This window comes from Xenopus laevis, chromosome 7S, assembly GCF_017654675.1.
Source record: "Xenopus laevis strain J_2021 chromosome 7S, Xenopus_laevis_v10.1, whole genome shotgun sequence".
Taxonomy (NCBI): Eukaryota; Metazoa; Chordata; class Amphibia; order Anura; family Pipidae; genus Xenopus; species Xenopus laevis.
This window is the reverse complement of record NC_054384.1, coordinates 94,866,065-94,881,934: the sequence shown is the minus strand read 5'-3', so window position 1 is coordinate 94,881,934 and position 15,870 is coordinate 94,866,065. Positions and strand designations below refer to the sequence as shown.

Here is a 15,870-nt window from a genome sequence, read left to right as displayed (position 1 = left end):
TGTCACAAAACAAGGAAGTAAAAAATGTTTTCCCCTTCCCACCCCTAATTTGCATATGCAAATTAGGATTCGGATTCCGTTTGGTATGCGACCGAATCTTTTGCGAGGGATTCGTGGTTCAGCCAAATCCAAAATAGTGGATTTGGTGCATCCCTGGTGAGAACATTCGCAAAAGCAGTTTGATCGCAAATTTTGCGAGGAAGACATTGAGGTCTTAATCAGTCAAAATTGGAGGAAACCTGGTCACAAGCGTCTTTGTGAACATTTTTTGCAATACTGAAGCATATTACAGGAGACAAAAGGATGGAGGTTCCTAACCCGTAGAGCTTACAATCTAAATTAAATGATCAAATGCTTTCTTGTGTGATTATTCCATAGGATATAAGTGCTCAGAGAGGGGCTCAAACTTGTACCTGCCTGTGAAAGGGCTGCAGTATCTTACTGATGTGCAGGGAATAGTTTTCACATCAACTACTAAAATACATCTTTAGTCAACAGAAAGAGAAAAATGTTTAGGGAGGGCGGGTGGAGTAGGTGGGGGCAGGGTGGGGCAGTGTCCAAGTAAAGGGTAGAGAGTGAAATATCTTGGGGAATGCGCAGCGTAGCCTTTGATTGACACTTAAGAAGAGGACGAGGGAGTGGGCATGTCACAATAAAGTTTGGGCAACTCTGTGGCTGCTGATGACACACACACACACACCTACTTTGGGCAATAGACCCTCCCAGATATGCTTGGATGGCCACTATAAATATCAGGTATAGAAACAGGATCCTCACATACACACACACAGCATTCAGCAACTGCATCTCCCATCAACTGCTGCACAAGTGAGTATTCGCTCTCTCAGCTTCCCTTCTGCTCTCTGCACTGCAGGGACTTGTTATTTTGATCTCTCTCTCTCTCTCTCTCTCTCTCTCTCTCTCTCTCTCTCTCTCTCTCTCTCTCTCTCTCTATCTCTCTCTCTCTATCTCTCTCTCTCTCTCTCTCTCTATATCTCCTTTTCTGCTATTTTTCTAATGAGATTCAGTGTATCTAGGAGGGATGTGAGGTTGGGGTGGGGGATTCCTCGAGTACATGGTACCACTTATGTTTAACTTCTGCTGCCCCAGTCAGTAATTTAATCCCAACGAACCTCATTGCTCACTTTTTTTTTTTTTTAATGGTCAAGCAGTGTTAATTTAAGTAATCCTTGGACCCAATTGCAAATATCAAGGTTCCCTTAGGAACCTTTATTTTGTTATTCTGAAATCATCTCTTCTAAATGGCTCAACCAAATGGATTTATAAAAGCACTTGTCTTTAACAATGTGGACTACAATAAGGGCAGAGACACACGTGGAGATTCGGGAGATTCGTCAACCAACGACAAATCGGCTCTTCTTCAGGCGACTTAATACCCCAAACTGCCTTCCCGCCAGCTAGAATCTAAGTAAGGCACTCAGATCACTTCGTTTTCCAAAGTCGCCCGAATTTTCCTAGTGAGGCAGCTTCGGGAGACTTTGGAAAAAGAAGTGCTCCGAGTGCCATCCCACCAGCACTTTAGATTCTAGCCAGCAGGAAGGCAGTTCAGGGAGATTAGTCGCCCGAAGACGAGGCGATTTGTCGCCGGGCGACTAAATCTCCCCGAATCTCCACGTGTGTCTCTGCCCTAAGGATGTTAAAATTTAAAAGTATGTACATGTGACATTTTGTATGGTGTTGCTTCTTTCCTTAGTACTACAGCCACGCTTTTTTTTAGACTGCAGAACAAGGGAAACTGTTGAGTAATTTCTATACCTCGTTAATGTGCCGTTAAGATGCCCATGGAAAGAGTATCAGCATAAACCTTTTGCTGGTTTGGATTCACTGTATAAAGAAGTTAAGATCTTTATTGTAAAAATAATAGTCCTATACAGAAAAGGAAATGTTGGCACCAACATCTCAATATTGGCATTTTAGTTATTAATAGGTATCAAAATTGAGAGTAGTACCAAGAATAAATTATTTTTGAGCATCTTAGAGACAATTTACTGAAATGTGTATGCCCAAGGAAAATTTCTCATAATCTAATTCTAGTTTTAAAAAACAAAAACCAGATTTGAGGGTATTGAACACTGACAATTTATAACAATGAGCTCTATTTGTGGAGCCAAGGTGAAGCATAAACATACTTTGAAATTGTAAAATGGAGAAATCGGGCTGGGAATGTTTTATCTTAGATTAAAGGATAAACTAAAAGAGTCAATATCAAATATTTTCTAAAGGTTAGACCAGACTTTTTAAACGATTTTCTCAGGAACATACTGTATATGTCCAAATATATAGGATAAGCTAACCGCTTTCCATGGTGGGTCCGGGTGCTCGTGCTCCAGACCTTCAGCAAGGGGGAGTACGTTGCGGAAATTCGATTTTAGGTAGGCACTAATCCGGAACACCATAAACTAGAATCCAGGAGCCCAAAGTTTAAATTATTATTAAATAAAATAAATTAAATTGTATTTTATATAAATAAATTAATTAAAATGTATATATAAATGTATATAAATAAAATGTATTAAATAAATTAAATACATCATGTAAAAAATGAAGCAGCCTTGCACGTTTCGTGTCACCCAAGGACACTTACTCATAGGTTCATGAGCCTATTATTAAAGTGAATAATGTTTACAATTTTGGATTATTTGTATAAAATGGAGTCAATGGGAGACGTAATTTTGAGCTTTCTGGATAACAGATCCCATACCTGTACTCTGGACCCACTTCGTCAAATGTGGTAATTGCTAATGCTCTTGTTTTGCCCCCTCAGGTCACAATGTCTTATCCAGTCAGTGCTCAGCCCCAGGGTGTTCAAGGTTATATGAGCAGCAACAGCAGCCAATGGAATTCTGATGTCTTCGACTGCTGTGAAGACATGGGCACCTGTAAGTATCTGGCTTATTGCTACTGGAACCTGCATGGTCTATTGGAATCATCAGTTATGACATGAATTCTTTGTCCTCTCCTGTGACTGACAAAGAGTCCAAATATACATGGAGAAATGGGGATTGCCACAAATGCCTCAATCCTTAGGGTAGAACTACACGTGCGATTTCCCCGCTATTGTGTCGGATCCAACTCGCTGCGCTAAAATGCAGGCGTCAAATTGGATGCACCGGAAAACAAGGTCGCTGGGCAATCGTCCATGTAGTTCTACCCTTATTCTTCTTCATTAGAATGATGCAGCCAGGTGCAAAATACGATAGGATGAAGACTTTTTTAAAAAAATATATTTTATATATATCTATACTGGCCTTGAGAAAGGTTCCGGAGTGGACTGAAACATCATGTTGGCTGTTTATATGCTCACATAAAATATAATCGTCATTTTTGCACAAAAGTACCGGTGTTGGTGGTCTTCTTGGAGAATATATATATATATATATATATCTATATATCTATATATATATATATATATATATATATATATATATATATATATATATATATATATATATATATCTATATATATATTTTTTTTTTTTTTTTTTTTTTTACAGTCTTCTTCATATGAATTCCTTCTCAAGTATGTCAAATATTTGTAGTAACAAAGTCTCCATGCCCTTCATTTGTATCCAAAATACCATAACCCGTTATATTGTAGTTCCTTTCTGTTTGTGGTACCCACATCTAAACCCAAACTGCATCTTGTGCCCCAGGTCTATGTGGAACATTCGTACCCTGCATTTTGGCTTGTAAAGTGTCTAAGGATTATGGAGAGTGCTGCTGTCTGCCATGTCTGTTTGGCTCTGTTCTTGCCGTAAGGACAGGAATAAGGGAGCGCTACCACATTGAGGTAAATAGATTTTGCTAGAACTGCAGGCTGCAACTTGATTGGTGAAGGGTGACATCCATAGAGAAATACACAGCATATACAATGGCATTTTGAAGAGTTTAGTATAATTAAAGGGCATGTAAAGGCAAAAAATTGTCAGATGGTCCCTAACTGCTGAGCAGGGAAACAATCATACTTATGAACAGCAGGGGGAGCCCCCGCCTTCCCAGCCATGCAGAACTCAAGCAGCTTTGTTTATGACGATCCCTAAGCAGCCCAGACCACACTGAGCATGTGCACAGTCTTAGTCTTGCAAAGATGTTTAACAACGTTACAAGATGGTGACCCCCTGTAGCCAACTTTGAAGCATAAATTATTTGTTTGATTAGGCTTGTGGTGCAGTAAGTTCATGTTTATATTTAGTATACAAAATACAGCATTTCTAGCCTTATTCTATTTTAGACTTTACATGCCCTTTAAATGGCCTTATGTCAAAATGGCTGAACATGAGTATATATATATATAGTCTATAGAAGGGATAGAACGGGGATCAGGAATATCCAATTAGTATTGGTGGGATGCTGATAATAACAAATGAGGTTATGGTTGCCCTTTTGTGTTCAAGTGAGGCTCATTTATAAACACTGAGTAAATTTGCTCCTGGGCAGTCACCCCTGAGCAACCAATAAAAAATTTGATTTCATTCCTTAACCTGCATGTGATTTAAAAATGCCAGTCAGTAATTGGTTGCTATGGGTTACTGCCCACGTGCAAATTATCCCAGTGTAAGGGCTCTTACAGACGAGCATTTTTAGCTGTGCTCCCCTGCGTTCCAGTTTCATGCGTTCAGCCGCAGTGGAGCGCAGGAGGAGACGCACTGAATTATTTTCAATGGGGCTGTACTAACACAGACACATGTAAGCGCCAAACGCAGGTTGCGACACAGCGGGGCACATTTACTAAGCTCGAGTGAAGGATTCGAAGTTAAAAAACGTCGAATTTCGAAGGTTTTTTTTGGGTACTTCGACCATCGAACGAATCGAAGTAAAACTCGTTTGACTATTCGACCATTCGATAGTCGAAGTACTGTCTCTTTAAAAAAAAAACTTCGACTACCTACTTCGGCACTTTAAACCTACCGAGCATCAACGTTAGCCTATGGGGACCTTCCCCGTAGGCTTTCTAAGCTTTTTTTGATCGTAGGAAAATCCTTAGATCGATGGATTAAAATCCTTCGAATTGAACGATTTTTCGGTAAATCCTTCGATTTCGATATTTGAAGTCGAAGGATTTTACTTTGATGGTCGAATATTGAGAGTTAATCAACCCTCAATATTCGACCCTTAATAAATGTGCCCTAGCATGTTGCATTCTTCCTGAGTTCGGTGCTTACATGCGTTAGTACAGCCCCAATGAACAGAATTCAGTGCATCTACTCCTGCACTCCCCTGCGGCTGAACGCATGAAACTGGAACGCAGGGGAGTGCAGCTAAAAACGCTCATCTGTAAGAGCCCTTATATAGAAGGCCCACTATGTTTGCAATCTCTCATTCAGGCTCATTTATAAACTTCAAGCAGGGCAGATTGGTTCGCACAGTGAATATATTTGCCCTGCACTCGGTTACGAGTGTGCAAACCGAATTGAGAATTTTTTTTCACACTGCGAATGCCTATAATAGCTTTTTAAATATGGCAAAAATCGCAAATTGCGAATATTATGTGCGCACTCTGCGTTTGAATTATGACACAACTTTGGTGGCGGAGAAAATATTCGCAAAACAGTTTTACAAATTGCGAATTTAAGTAACTGTCAACGCTATTTTGGCGCACAAGAACCTCGCACAGTGGTCGCACTCACACAAATACCCGTCTCATTTGCGAGCCATTTGCGAAAATTTATTCTCCATGCGAATTCGCAAAAAACAGGAAAGACGGGCACAGCAGTGCAATATTTTAGCGTTCAGTACAATACGACTATTTCCGAATAAATATGCGCTGTGCGAACTTTATAAATGACCCCCATTGAGTTTTCTTTTCATCTCACCCTTCATTCACCCATTCTCATTCTCCCTTTCTCATGGCAGGGTTCCATCTGTAATGACTGGGTGTGCCTCTCGTTCTGTGCCCCATGCACTCTCTGCCAAATGGCTCGGGAACTAAAGGCCAGGAACTGAGAAGACTAGAAGATTGGGGGAGGGTATGGACAGGTCAAGAAGGACCTAACACCTTCCTATTGGTTGATAAAATAAAACTACTGGACCCATGAAGACCCTCACTTACCCCCACATGCATCAATGCAGCTGGCTACATAGAAACATATTAATCCCATTATGTATATATATACCTGTATCTACTGGATATCAAGAGAAGTAACAACTGAGTAAATGGCAACATTTTATAGAAAACAAAAAGGTTTTAACTGAGAAATAAAGGAGAGCTCCTCATCCTCTCCAACCCTGATAGACTATCCTTAGATATTTATTTTATGTTGATATTAAATCTTAGACAAGGCTGAGGCTGGTGGCTTTTATAAAATAGGAAACCTCTGTATTTGCCCAAATCAGCTCAGCTTTCTGATATTGGCTGACATGATGGGAGTTGTACATGAACACAGTTCATAGAGCCTCCCTGAAGAGGACCTGAACTTTCCAACGTAATCACAGCAGATGACCAGGGTGATATCAGTATACAATATTATATTGGTATCATGTATTTACAAAAATTCATTATTCTATAGTCATATGGTTTGGAAAGTGTGTTTTTGAGAACATCAGGGATTTCAATAGGAGATTCCTCAAGTCAATGGATCAGGATCAACCCTTACAATCTAGGTTGTATATTTGCAACTACAGTATCACTGCGCAATGTGTACCCGAGCCACAGTCTGTAACATTACTCTGGTTTTGCTTGTTTACTAATTAAATATTAATAAATATTTTTGTAATTAACAACAGAAATTGTGAGTCTTGAATCAATAAAAGGGCAACGTGATGCTCAGGTTAAACGATAGAGCAGAGGAATCCTTAGGAAACACTGAAAAAGCTGGAACTCCCACAACAAGCTGGACATGTGAGTTTATTTATAGGGCAGATTTTTTGAACGATACTATTGGATAAAGATAATACTTTGGAGAAGGGTTCCCCACCCTATTTTCACCTGTGAGCCACATTCAAATTTAAAAAGAGTTGGGGAGCAACACAGGAATAAAAAAAGTCCCTGTGGTGCCAAATAAGAGATACGATTGGCTATTTGGTATCCCTATGTTGACTGGAAGCCCACAGATGGTTCTAGTTGGCAGTACATCTGGACAAAAGTTGTCTCCAAATCTGGAATTCAAAAATGAGCACTTACTTTGAGGCCACTGAGAGCAACATCCAAGGGGTTGGTAAGCAACTTGTTGCTCATGAACCACATTGTAACTGGTCTATAATGCATATTGTATTTAAACTCACACATGGGCCGAACAAGGTGTAGGCGACATAGAAGCTACATGCCTGCGCCCTCCCAGCTTTGCACCGTAGGCACGTGCCTCTTGCCTACCCTTAGTTCCAGCCCTGGAAGTCTGTAAGAAAATGGAAAGGTATGGACTAGGGAGAGGTTCAGCCATAGTCAAGTTCAAGTAAAAGTTCAGGGCAGGTGGCAAGATCCAAAGTCAATAAACAGGCAAAAGACAGTGAGGTGCACAGTAACAGGCTTGAGCAGGATCAACTTGGGTAAAACATAATAAGAATAATACATTTATTCAAAGGAAATTTGGCACCAACAAGGTGGGAATATCTGTAAAGTTCATGAACATTAGAAGCCCTCAGCATTAAAATCAAAAGTCCAGAGCCTCATTGCAAAAGCTGCATCGCTGATTTCCAATGCCCACATCATCATCTTGCTCCCCCGCAGCAGAATGACACCAAGGGGCCCATTTACTTAGCTCGAGTGAAGGAATAGAAGAAAAAATACTTTGAATTTGGAATGGTCGTATGGCTACTTCGACCTTTGACTACTACTACGACTTAGAATCGAACGATTCGAACTAAAAATCGTTTGACTATTCGACCATTCGATAGTCGCAGTACAGTCTCTTTAAAAAATTCTTCGACCTCCTAGTTCGCCACCTAAAACCTACCGAGGCCAATGTTAGCCTATGAGGAAGGTCCCCATAGGCTTCCTAACAATTTTCTGATCGAAGGAATATCCTTCGATCGATGAATTAAAATCCTTCGATTCGTTCGATTCGAAGGATTTAATCGTTCGATCTAACGATTATTCCTTTGATCATTCGATCGTAGGAATATCGTCAAATCCTTCGACTTCGATATTCCAAGTCGAAGGATTTCAATTCGGCAGTCGAGGGTTAATTAACCCTGGATATTCGACCCTAGGTAAATGTGCCCCCAAATGTGCATCACATGTTTCAGAGCTCACACACCAGTCAGGGGGTCTAAAGAGAAGAAGACACCAGACCAGTGGAGCGCCTCAAAATTCTTTCCCTAAATTACATTTGTTTTAACTATGCAGGTATGGGATCTCGTATCCTGAATGTTTGGGACCTGGGGATTCCTGGATAAGGGATGTAATTTGGATCACCATATCTACTAGAAAACATCTAAACATAAAAAACTCAGTAGGATCGTTTTATGAACATCGATAGTTTATGCAGCTTATTTACACACCAGGCACAAGTTTTATCATTACAGAGATAATAGGAAATCACAAATAATAATTATTTGCTTTAATAAAACTCTAAGATTTTGGAGCTTCCTAGATAAAGGGTTTCTAGATAACAGATACTATACCTGTATTATTTTTTTTACAGATGTCATTGGTTTTGTGTATTCACTGATTGTGTATTCACTCATTATTAACCCTCCCATAGGTTTCAACACTTCCTCACACCCAAAAAAAAAAGTTTCTAATAAACATTGGTTCAACTCTAGAGCGTGAGAATGTATCATCACATAGATACACATGGATTCCGACATGGACCAGCCTGTTTGTGGATCTGGTATCTCAGATTAGGCAGGGTTACGGCATGTGGAAATTACATTACTTGAAGGATCTAGTCTGGGGTGTATTTAAAACATTAAAGTTGTGCAATCAGTTGATATGAGACGCTACCCATTGCATCACTTCTCATAGCACACACTGCTGCATCTGGGAACGCCATAAAAGATAATAGGACGCAATAATGGAAAATAACCCACATAAACGTGCAGGAACTTTCTGTGCCAGTAGTTACTGGAAGACTCTGAACTTCTGAAAGACAGACAGAGTAAAGATACTAACATTTACAAAGTGCAGTGCAGGGTGCAAAGTACAAAAATCAGGTGGGGGAAAAAAAGCCCCATGACAATTGTTTCCAAAAGTGTTTGTACACTGTGGGGCTGATTAACAAAGGGTCGAATATCGAGGGTTAATTAACCCTCGATATTCGACTGGGAATTAAAATCCTTCGACTTCGAATATCGAAGTCGAAGGATTTTAGCGCAAATCGTGCGATCGAAGGATTATTCCTTCGATCGAACGATCGAAGGATTATTCCTTCGATCGAACGATAAAATCCTTCGAATCGAACGAATATCCTTCGATCAAAAAAACTTAGGAAAGCCTATGGGGACCTTCTCCATAGGCTAACATTGAATTCGGTAGCTTTTAGATGGCGAACTAGGGGGTCGAAGTTTTTTCTTAAAGAGACAGTACTTAGACTATCGAATGGTCGAACGATTTTTAGTTCGAATAGTTCGATTCGAAGGTCGTAGTAGCCCATTCGATGGTCGAAGTAGCCCAAAAAACACTTCAAAATTCGAAGTTTTTTTTACTTTGAATCCTTCACTCGAAGTTAGTGAATCGGCCCCTGTGTCTGCGGGAAGTAAATAAAGCGTAAATATTTCTAATAATAAATGAATAAAGATGAATAGACTGAAGGTGATCATAATGGATATTTGTTGTATATTTTATGTAGTTCAGGTGACATCTCTGTACACACTGCTCATAACGGATCTTACATATGTGTGGTGGATCTTTCATGCATTCCTCCACTGGAGAACTCAGGAGTAAATGCAGCCCAGTCTATTTTATTCATTTGTACTCACTGTGGTGCAGGCAAGCGCCAAACGCAAGTGGAACACAACACGTTGCTTGTCTGTACTACAGTGAGCACAAATGTACAGGAAATATAGGGTTGTGTTAACTGCAGTAGAACACGTGAATGATCTACTACAAGGGGACACAGGAAGAAATGCTCCAAGAGTGCATGAGGGGTGCACAGCTGAGCCCCATTTGCTAGCTAGTAGTTCTTGTGGGCCACGCAGGCCCAGATCCGCACACTGCTCCTCTTCCTCTCGTCCCCCCTTTTCCGGTCGAGTGTAAGCGCGCTTTCTCGTATGCCCCTTTTCCTCTGCCGCTTACGGCAAACAGTGCGCACGCGCGCGTAGCAGGGCCCCTGTTGACTATGGACAACATTTATGGGGAATCGGCAAGCAGGTCCTACTTAGGGTATTGAAAACATATTCCCCTACTGAGGGTAAACAATATAAAAACTTTTTTTTTTATTGATAAATAAGGGCAAATCGTGGATTCTGGTTTGGTTGAACTTTGTTTATTTAAAAAAACAGAGAAAATCAGATTTTCATAAATAACCCCCTAGGTATTGGGTTGAGAGGGTTTTATTACCAGGGTCAGTGACACCAACAAACAAACAGTTGCAAACTGTAATGAGACGTAAAAGCTCATCTTTCCAAATCCATGCTAATTATTTTATAAAAACAAATAAAAAAGTTGCTTAAAATAGTCTGCATACTACTTACTAACTTACTTCACATAAAGTCAGACTGAAGTCAGACTTTAAAGGGCCAACCCCCCAAAAAATGTTTTGCCTAATAAAAGAAAAAAGTATTCTAAGCAACTTTGCATTATACATTTATTACAATTACTCACAAACACACACATATATATATATATATCCGTACAAACTGGAGTGGTGTCCCTGTCTTAGACTTAGTCTACACCATGGACAAAACATATATTAAACACATAAGTTCAGACTTTTTTCTGGAGTTAACGCTGTTAACACTGGTGCTAAGTTGTTAACACTGGTCCTACATGAAATTATTTTCTTTTTCAGGACACCTTTTACCTCCAGTTACAAGGGACCATGATGGGATCCAACGTCGCCCCCACCTATGCCAACATATTCATGAATCAATTTGAGAAGGAGTAAGTATACACACAGGATCTTTACAAAAAGCACTGCCTTAAGTGGTGGCGCTATATCGATGATTTGTTGGTGATCTGGGGTTACGTTGAATCCCTTCTAACATTTAAGGAACAGGCCCGGACTGGCAATTTGTCAGTTCGGGCAAAATCCCGTGGGGCCGCTATATTTTTTTACAATTGGGCCGCAGTAACATAACTACCAGGGGCCTGCCGGAGCCGTGATAGCTGCTACCACAGACGTTGGGAATTGGAAGGTGAGGAGCGGGATTTCACGTGACGTGAGCCTTGTCCCAGAGCTGGCTGATTTTGCGAGGTGAGAGAGGTGGGGCTAAAGGCAGAGGACGAAAGGGAGGGGGCAGCAAATGAGAAGGGAGAGAGCCTCGAACACCACCCCTGCAATTCCCTAACTCTAGTTAGGTTAGGGAACTTGCCACTCTCCCTCCCTTCCGCTCTCCGGTATTAGCTTCTCTTTTTTTCCTCATTACATATCAGTGCAGAGAGTTCCGTCAAAATACCGGCGATCAGATAAGACACACCGGGTCTGCACGTTGCTCGTTAACCAATTACACAGCGGATCACCAGTTCTCTGAAGGAGCTCTCTGCCTGTGATGTGCAATGAGCAAGACAAATGAAAAAACAGTCAAGCAAGTAATAAATCTAGCAGGGGAGGTAGGCACATTCCTAAAAGGCACAGGGAAGAGGATAAAATGACCAGCAAGACAAGTTAGAAGCAATAAATATTAATTTAAAGGAACAGCTCTGCTTTGATTTGCTTTGTTTAACAGATTAACACTGAAAAATGGTGGGTGAGGGGGGAGTAGTAAAGTGTGTAGAACCTGAGATTGACAGTGCAGAATGTAAATATGGAAGGGAACAGTGGGTGCATTAGGAAGGGAAAGAGGCAACATTTTGGAATGTATGGGGTTGATTTGCTGCTATCTGCAATGATCTTTTACTAGCATGTAGGGGGTTAATGAAATTCTCCAAATGCATTTTCTGCAGTGACCATACTGGCATATCTGGATTAAGGAATGCTCATTACTGGCTAAAGAAAGTCTCAAATTGAATGGAGAAAGGTACATGATAAAGAGGACATTGTTGAGACAGCCGTGCCATTTGCACTGGACATTACATACTACACCTCATAGTCAGCTATCACCTTATATAGTTATGCAGGGGGCCCTCTGAGTCAGGTCTTTTGGTGAGTCCCAGGTGCCCCAGTCCGGCACTGCTCCCCCCAATGCCTGGACTTGTCCTGACAACTTGGATACAACTTTCTCCTTGCATGGAATTCTCTGGCTGCTCTAATCACAGCTTTGCAGATCTGTTGGACCAGGGAATTGGCCACTTACAATAAGTAACTCTTCTTGTACATGACTGATAGCTGAAAGGTCAGTAGAACTGCCTGCTATTACACTTTTTTGTTGGCTGGGGCTGTAAAGGTGGCATTCAGCGAAAGATAGAAAACTGTGTGTGTGTGTGTGTGTGAAAGATCCCCGCCAAAAATTAAAATGATATAAAAAGGAGTTTTGGGATAGCATTGAATGGTTAACTGATTAAGGAGAAGTTATATATATATATAGTGCATGTATAGAGCCTCACCCTAAGGTGTCACTGACTTCCAGTGGCATAACTACTCGCCAGTGGGCCCTTTATATACATCTAGGTATGCCCTTTGGGTAACTAATAATAATAGTTAATTAATAACTGTAATATTTCACATTAATTACAGTTAAGAAAGGCAGCTTTTTATGCACATAATTTTTGCAGTTTTACGCCAATATATCTGTGGAGTACAAAACCATTGTGTTTACATGTGGGCTGCTTTGATTTTTTTGCCCGGGCTGCTTTTTACTCCCAGTCCGGCCCTGTTAAGGAACATCTGGATGATTGTAGCCCCTCGATTAAATTCACACTGAGGAGTATGTGACTTTCTTAGACACTAAGGTATATCAGAGGGGAGAATACTTGTTTACAGATTTGTTTGTCAAATTGACAGATCGTAGCGATCTACTGAGGTTTGAAAATGCACATCCTCGGGCTAATGCTTCATCTCTTCCTAGGTCACAATTTTTACGTGTGAAATGGATAGTAAGTGAGAGGGATCAGCTAACCACACGACTGACTAAATTTACGCAGAGAGGGTATCCCAGTGACATGTTGCATCAGTAGATGGTACGGGTTCAGGATCTAGATCGGATAGGAGAAACCACAGGGGTCACGTAAGAGGGAACGTATACCTTTTTGACACACATACCATCCGTGTGTGCGTAAGATACATCGCATCATACATAAGCACTGGCCCCTATTAGGGTGGGCTTATCCAGATATTCCGGAGTTCCTAGAACCCCCACTATTGTCATATAAACGGCCACGCAGTCTGATGGATAGACTCGCTAATTCTGATTTGGGCACAACCAGGATGAGTTCACAGAGGCTATTGGCACCTCTCCATAATGGCATGTACCCATGTGTTAAGCTGGCCATAGACGCAAAGATATCGGGTGCTGTACGATGATCGTTCAGAGGACGATTGTTCGTACAAATGCACCGACCTACAACTAACGTATTGTTGGATTTAAGTTGGAGAACTGACAAATTGGGTGATGTTCTGGTCATTATTTGACATAGTAGTGACGTATGTTCACGCTCACGGAAATGACTATCGCGGAAATGACGTCTTTTCTAAATGGAAACTAGGTATTCAAACGAACGCGCTAGTCCGTCAAACGACCCCACCCCGACCGATCGTGCGCACGAATCCTCTCTATCCTCTATTTTTCAAACCTGTTTTGTTTTTGTTCTGATATTCAAAATGAGTCCGGGATTTATGAATGCCAAAAAAAGAGCAGCACTGGCAATCGCTTTGGCAACAGCACTCCCAGAAAATAAGAAAAAGAGAAAGTGCTCATGCTGAAGTAAACAGTGGCTTCTAAAGCGTGAGACTTTGGGGCAAATTCACTAAGCGCCGAAGCACCGAACGCTAGCGTTAATTCGCTAGCGTTTGGCATTTTCGTTACTGCGCAAATTCAATAACGAACGCTGGCGTAGTTTCGCTAGTGTTACTTCGCACCCTTACGCCTGGCGAATTTTCGCTAGCGACGTAACTACGCAAATTCACTAACGCGCGCAGTGTACTGAACGCTACCTTTTACGCTAGACTTCCTTCGCCACCTCAGACCTGGCGAATCGCAATAGAGTAGATAGGGATTGTGTCAAAAAAAGTCAAAATTTTTTCTAAGTCCCAAAACACGCTGGCGTGTTTTCTACATTATGGGTGATAGGCTGAAAAAGATCGAAAACATTTTTGGGGCTCCCCTCCATCCCCCCTACATTTCCTGACTCATGGCAACTTACCTAGACAGTGGGCACATGTGTAGGGCAAAATAAAAATTTTATTTGATGATTTGAAGGTTTTCTAGGCATTTGTAGTGCTGATACGTATTCCTCCATTGAAATTTGAATTTGGCGCCCTATGCAAATTAGCCTTCGCTAGCGTAACTTCACTTTACTTAGCGAATCAACGCTAGCGCAACTTCGCAATCTTACGCTACCCCTGTGCGCAACTTCGGATTTTAGTGAATTTGCGGAGCGCTGGCGAACTACGCCTGGGGAAGTGCGGCGAAGTGCGGCGAAGTTGCGCCTGGCGAAACTACGATTGTTAGTGAATTTGCCCCTTTGTCTCATATGGGACTTCTGCGGGAGTTGCAAGCTCACAACCCTGACAATTATAAAAATGATCTGAGGATGTCTGAAACATGCTTCAGCTGGTCAGCCCACTAATTCAGAAGCAACATACTGTTATGAGAAAATCGATCTCACCAGAACAAAGGCTTATTGCGACTCCGAGGTTTTTGGCTACTGGAAGGTCACTTGAAGATCTCAAATTCTCTACTGGAATTTCTGCTCAATCTTTAGGGAATATTATTCCAGAGACATGCAATGCCATTGTCACAGCCCTCAAGAGAGAGCATTTAAAGGTAATATTGATATTTGAAATAAGCATTTAAAGGGCATGTAAAGTCTAAAACAGAATTAGGCTAGAAATGCTGTATTTTGTATACTAAATATAAACATGAACTTACTGCACCACAAGTCTAATCAAACAAATAATTTATGCTTTCAAAGTTGGCTACAGGGGGTCACCATCTTGTAACTTTGTTATACATCTTTGCAAGACTAAGACTGTGCACATGCTCAGTGTGGTCTGGGCTGCTTAGGGATCGTCATAAACAAAGCTGCTTGAGTTCTGCATGGCTGGGAAGTAAGGCGGGGGCTCCCCCTGCTGTTCATAAGTATGATTGTTTCCCTGCTCAGCAGTTAGGGACCATCTGACAATTCCTATCCACAGCAGTAAATGAAGGGAGAATTTCACTGCATACAGTCAGGTTTCTTATAAAAACGGTACACATTTTTTATTCAAAGTATATTGGAGATAGGTTTCTTTTTCATTAAAGAAAGTAAAAATGGGATTTTATTTTTTTTGCCTTTACATGCCCTTTAAGCTGCTTATATCACTTTATTATATCGATATTGAATCCCAGAGTGAACACTGTCCATGAATGTATAATGGAAAGTTTATCAGATACTGTTTTACCAATATATATGTTTTGTTTTTCCATAGTTTCCTGAGACTTCAGAAGAGTGGCAAGCAATTGCTCAACAGTTCTATGATTATTGGAACTTCCCAAACTGTGGCGGTGCAATAGATGGGAAACACGTCCGCGTAAACCCACCACCAAATTCGGGATCATATTTTTACAATTACAAAGGCTATTTTAGTATTGTATTACTTGCAATTGTCAATGCAAACTATGAATTTATAATGGTTGACATTGGAAAGAATGGGAGACTATCCGATGGCGGAGTTA

The 15,870-nt window shown here is 40.9% G+C and overlaps 1 protein-coding gene across 1 annotated transcript; it reads left to right on the top strand.

Moving 5' to 3' along the window:
* Positions 1-796: 796 nt before the first annotated feature.
* On the top strand, positions 797-6,743 carry cnfn.1.S (cornifelin, gene 1 S homeolog). Its single transcript, NM_001092858.1, is given in 4 exon segments — positions 797-828; positions 2,786-2,900; positions 3,675-3,811; positions 5,875-6,743. Coding segments are annotated over 3 exon segments (336 nt in total). The 5' UTR covers positions 797-828; positions 2,786-2,791; the 3' UTR covers positions 5,965-6,743.
* The last annotated feature ends 9,127 nt before the right edge of the window (positions 6,744-15,870 follow it).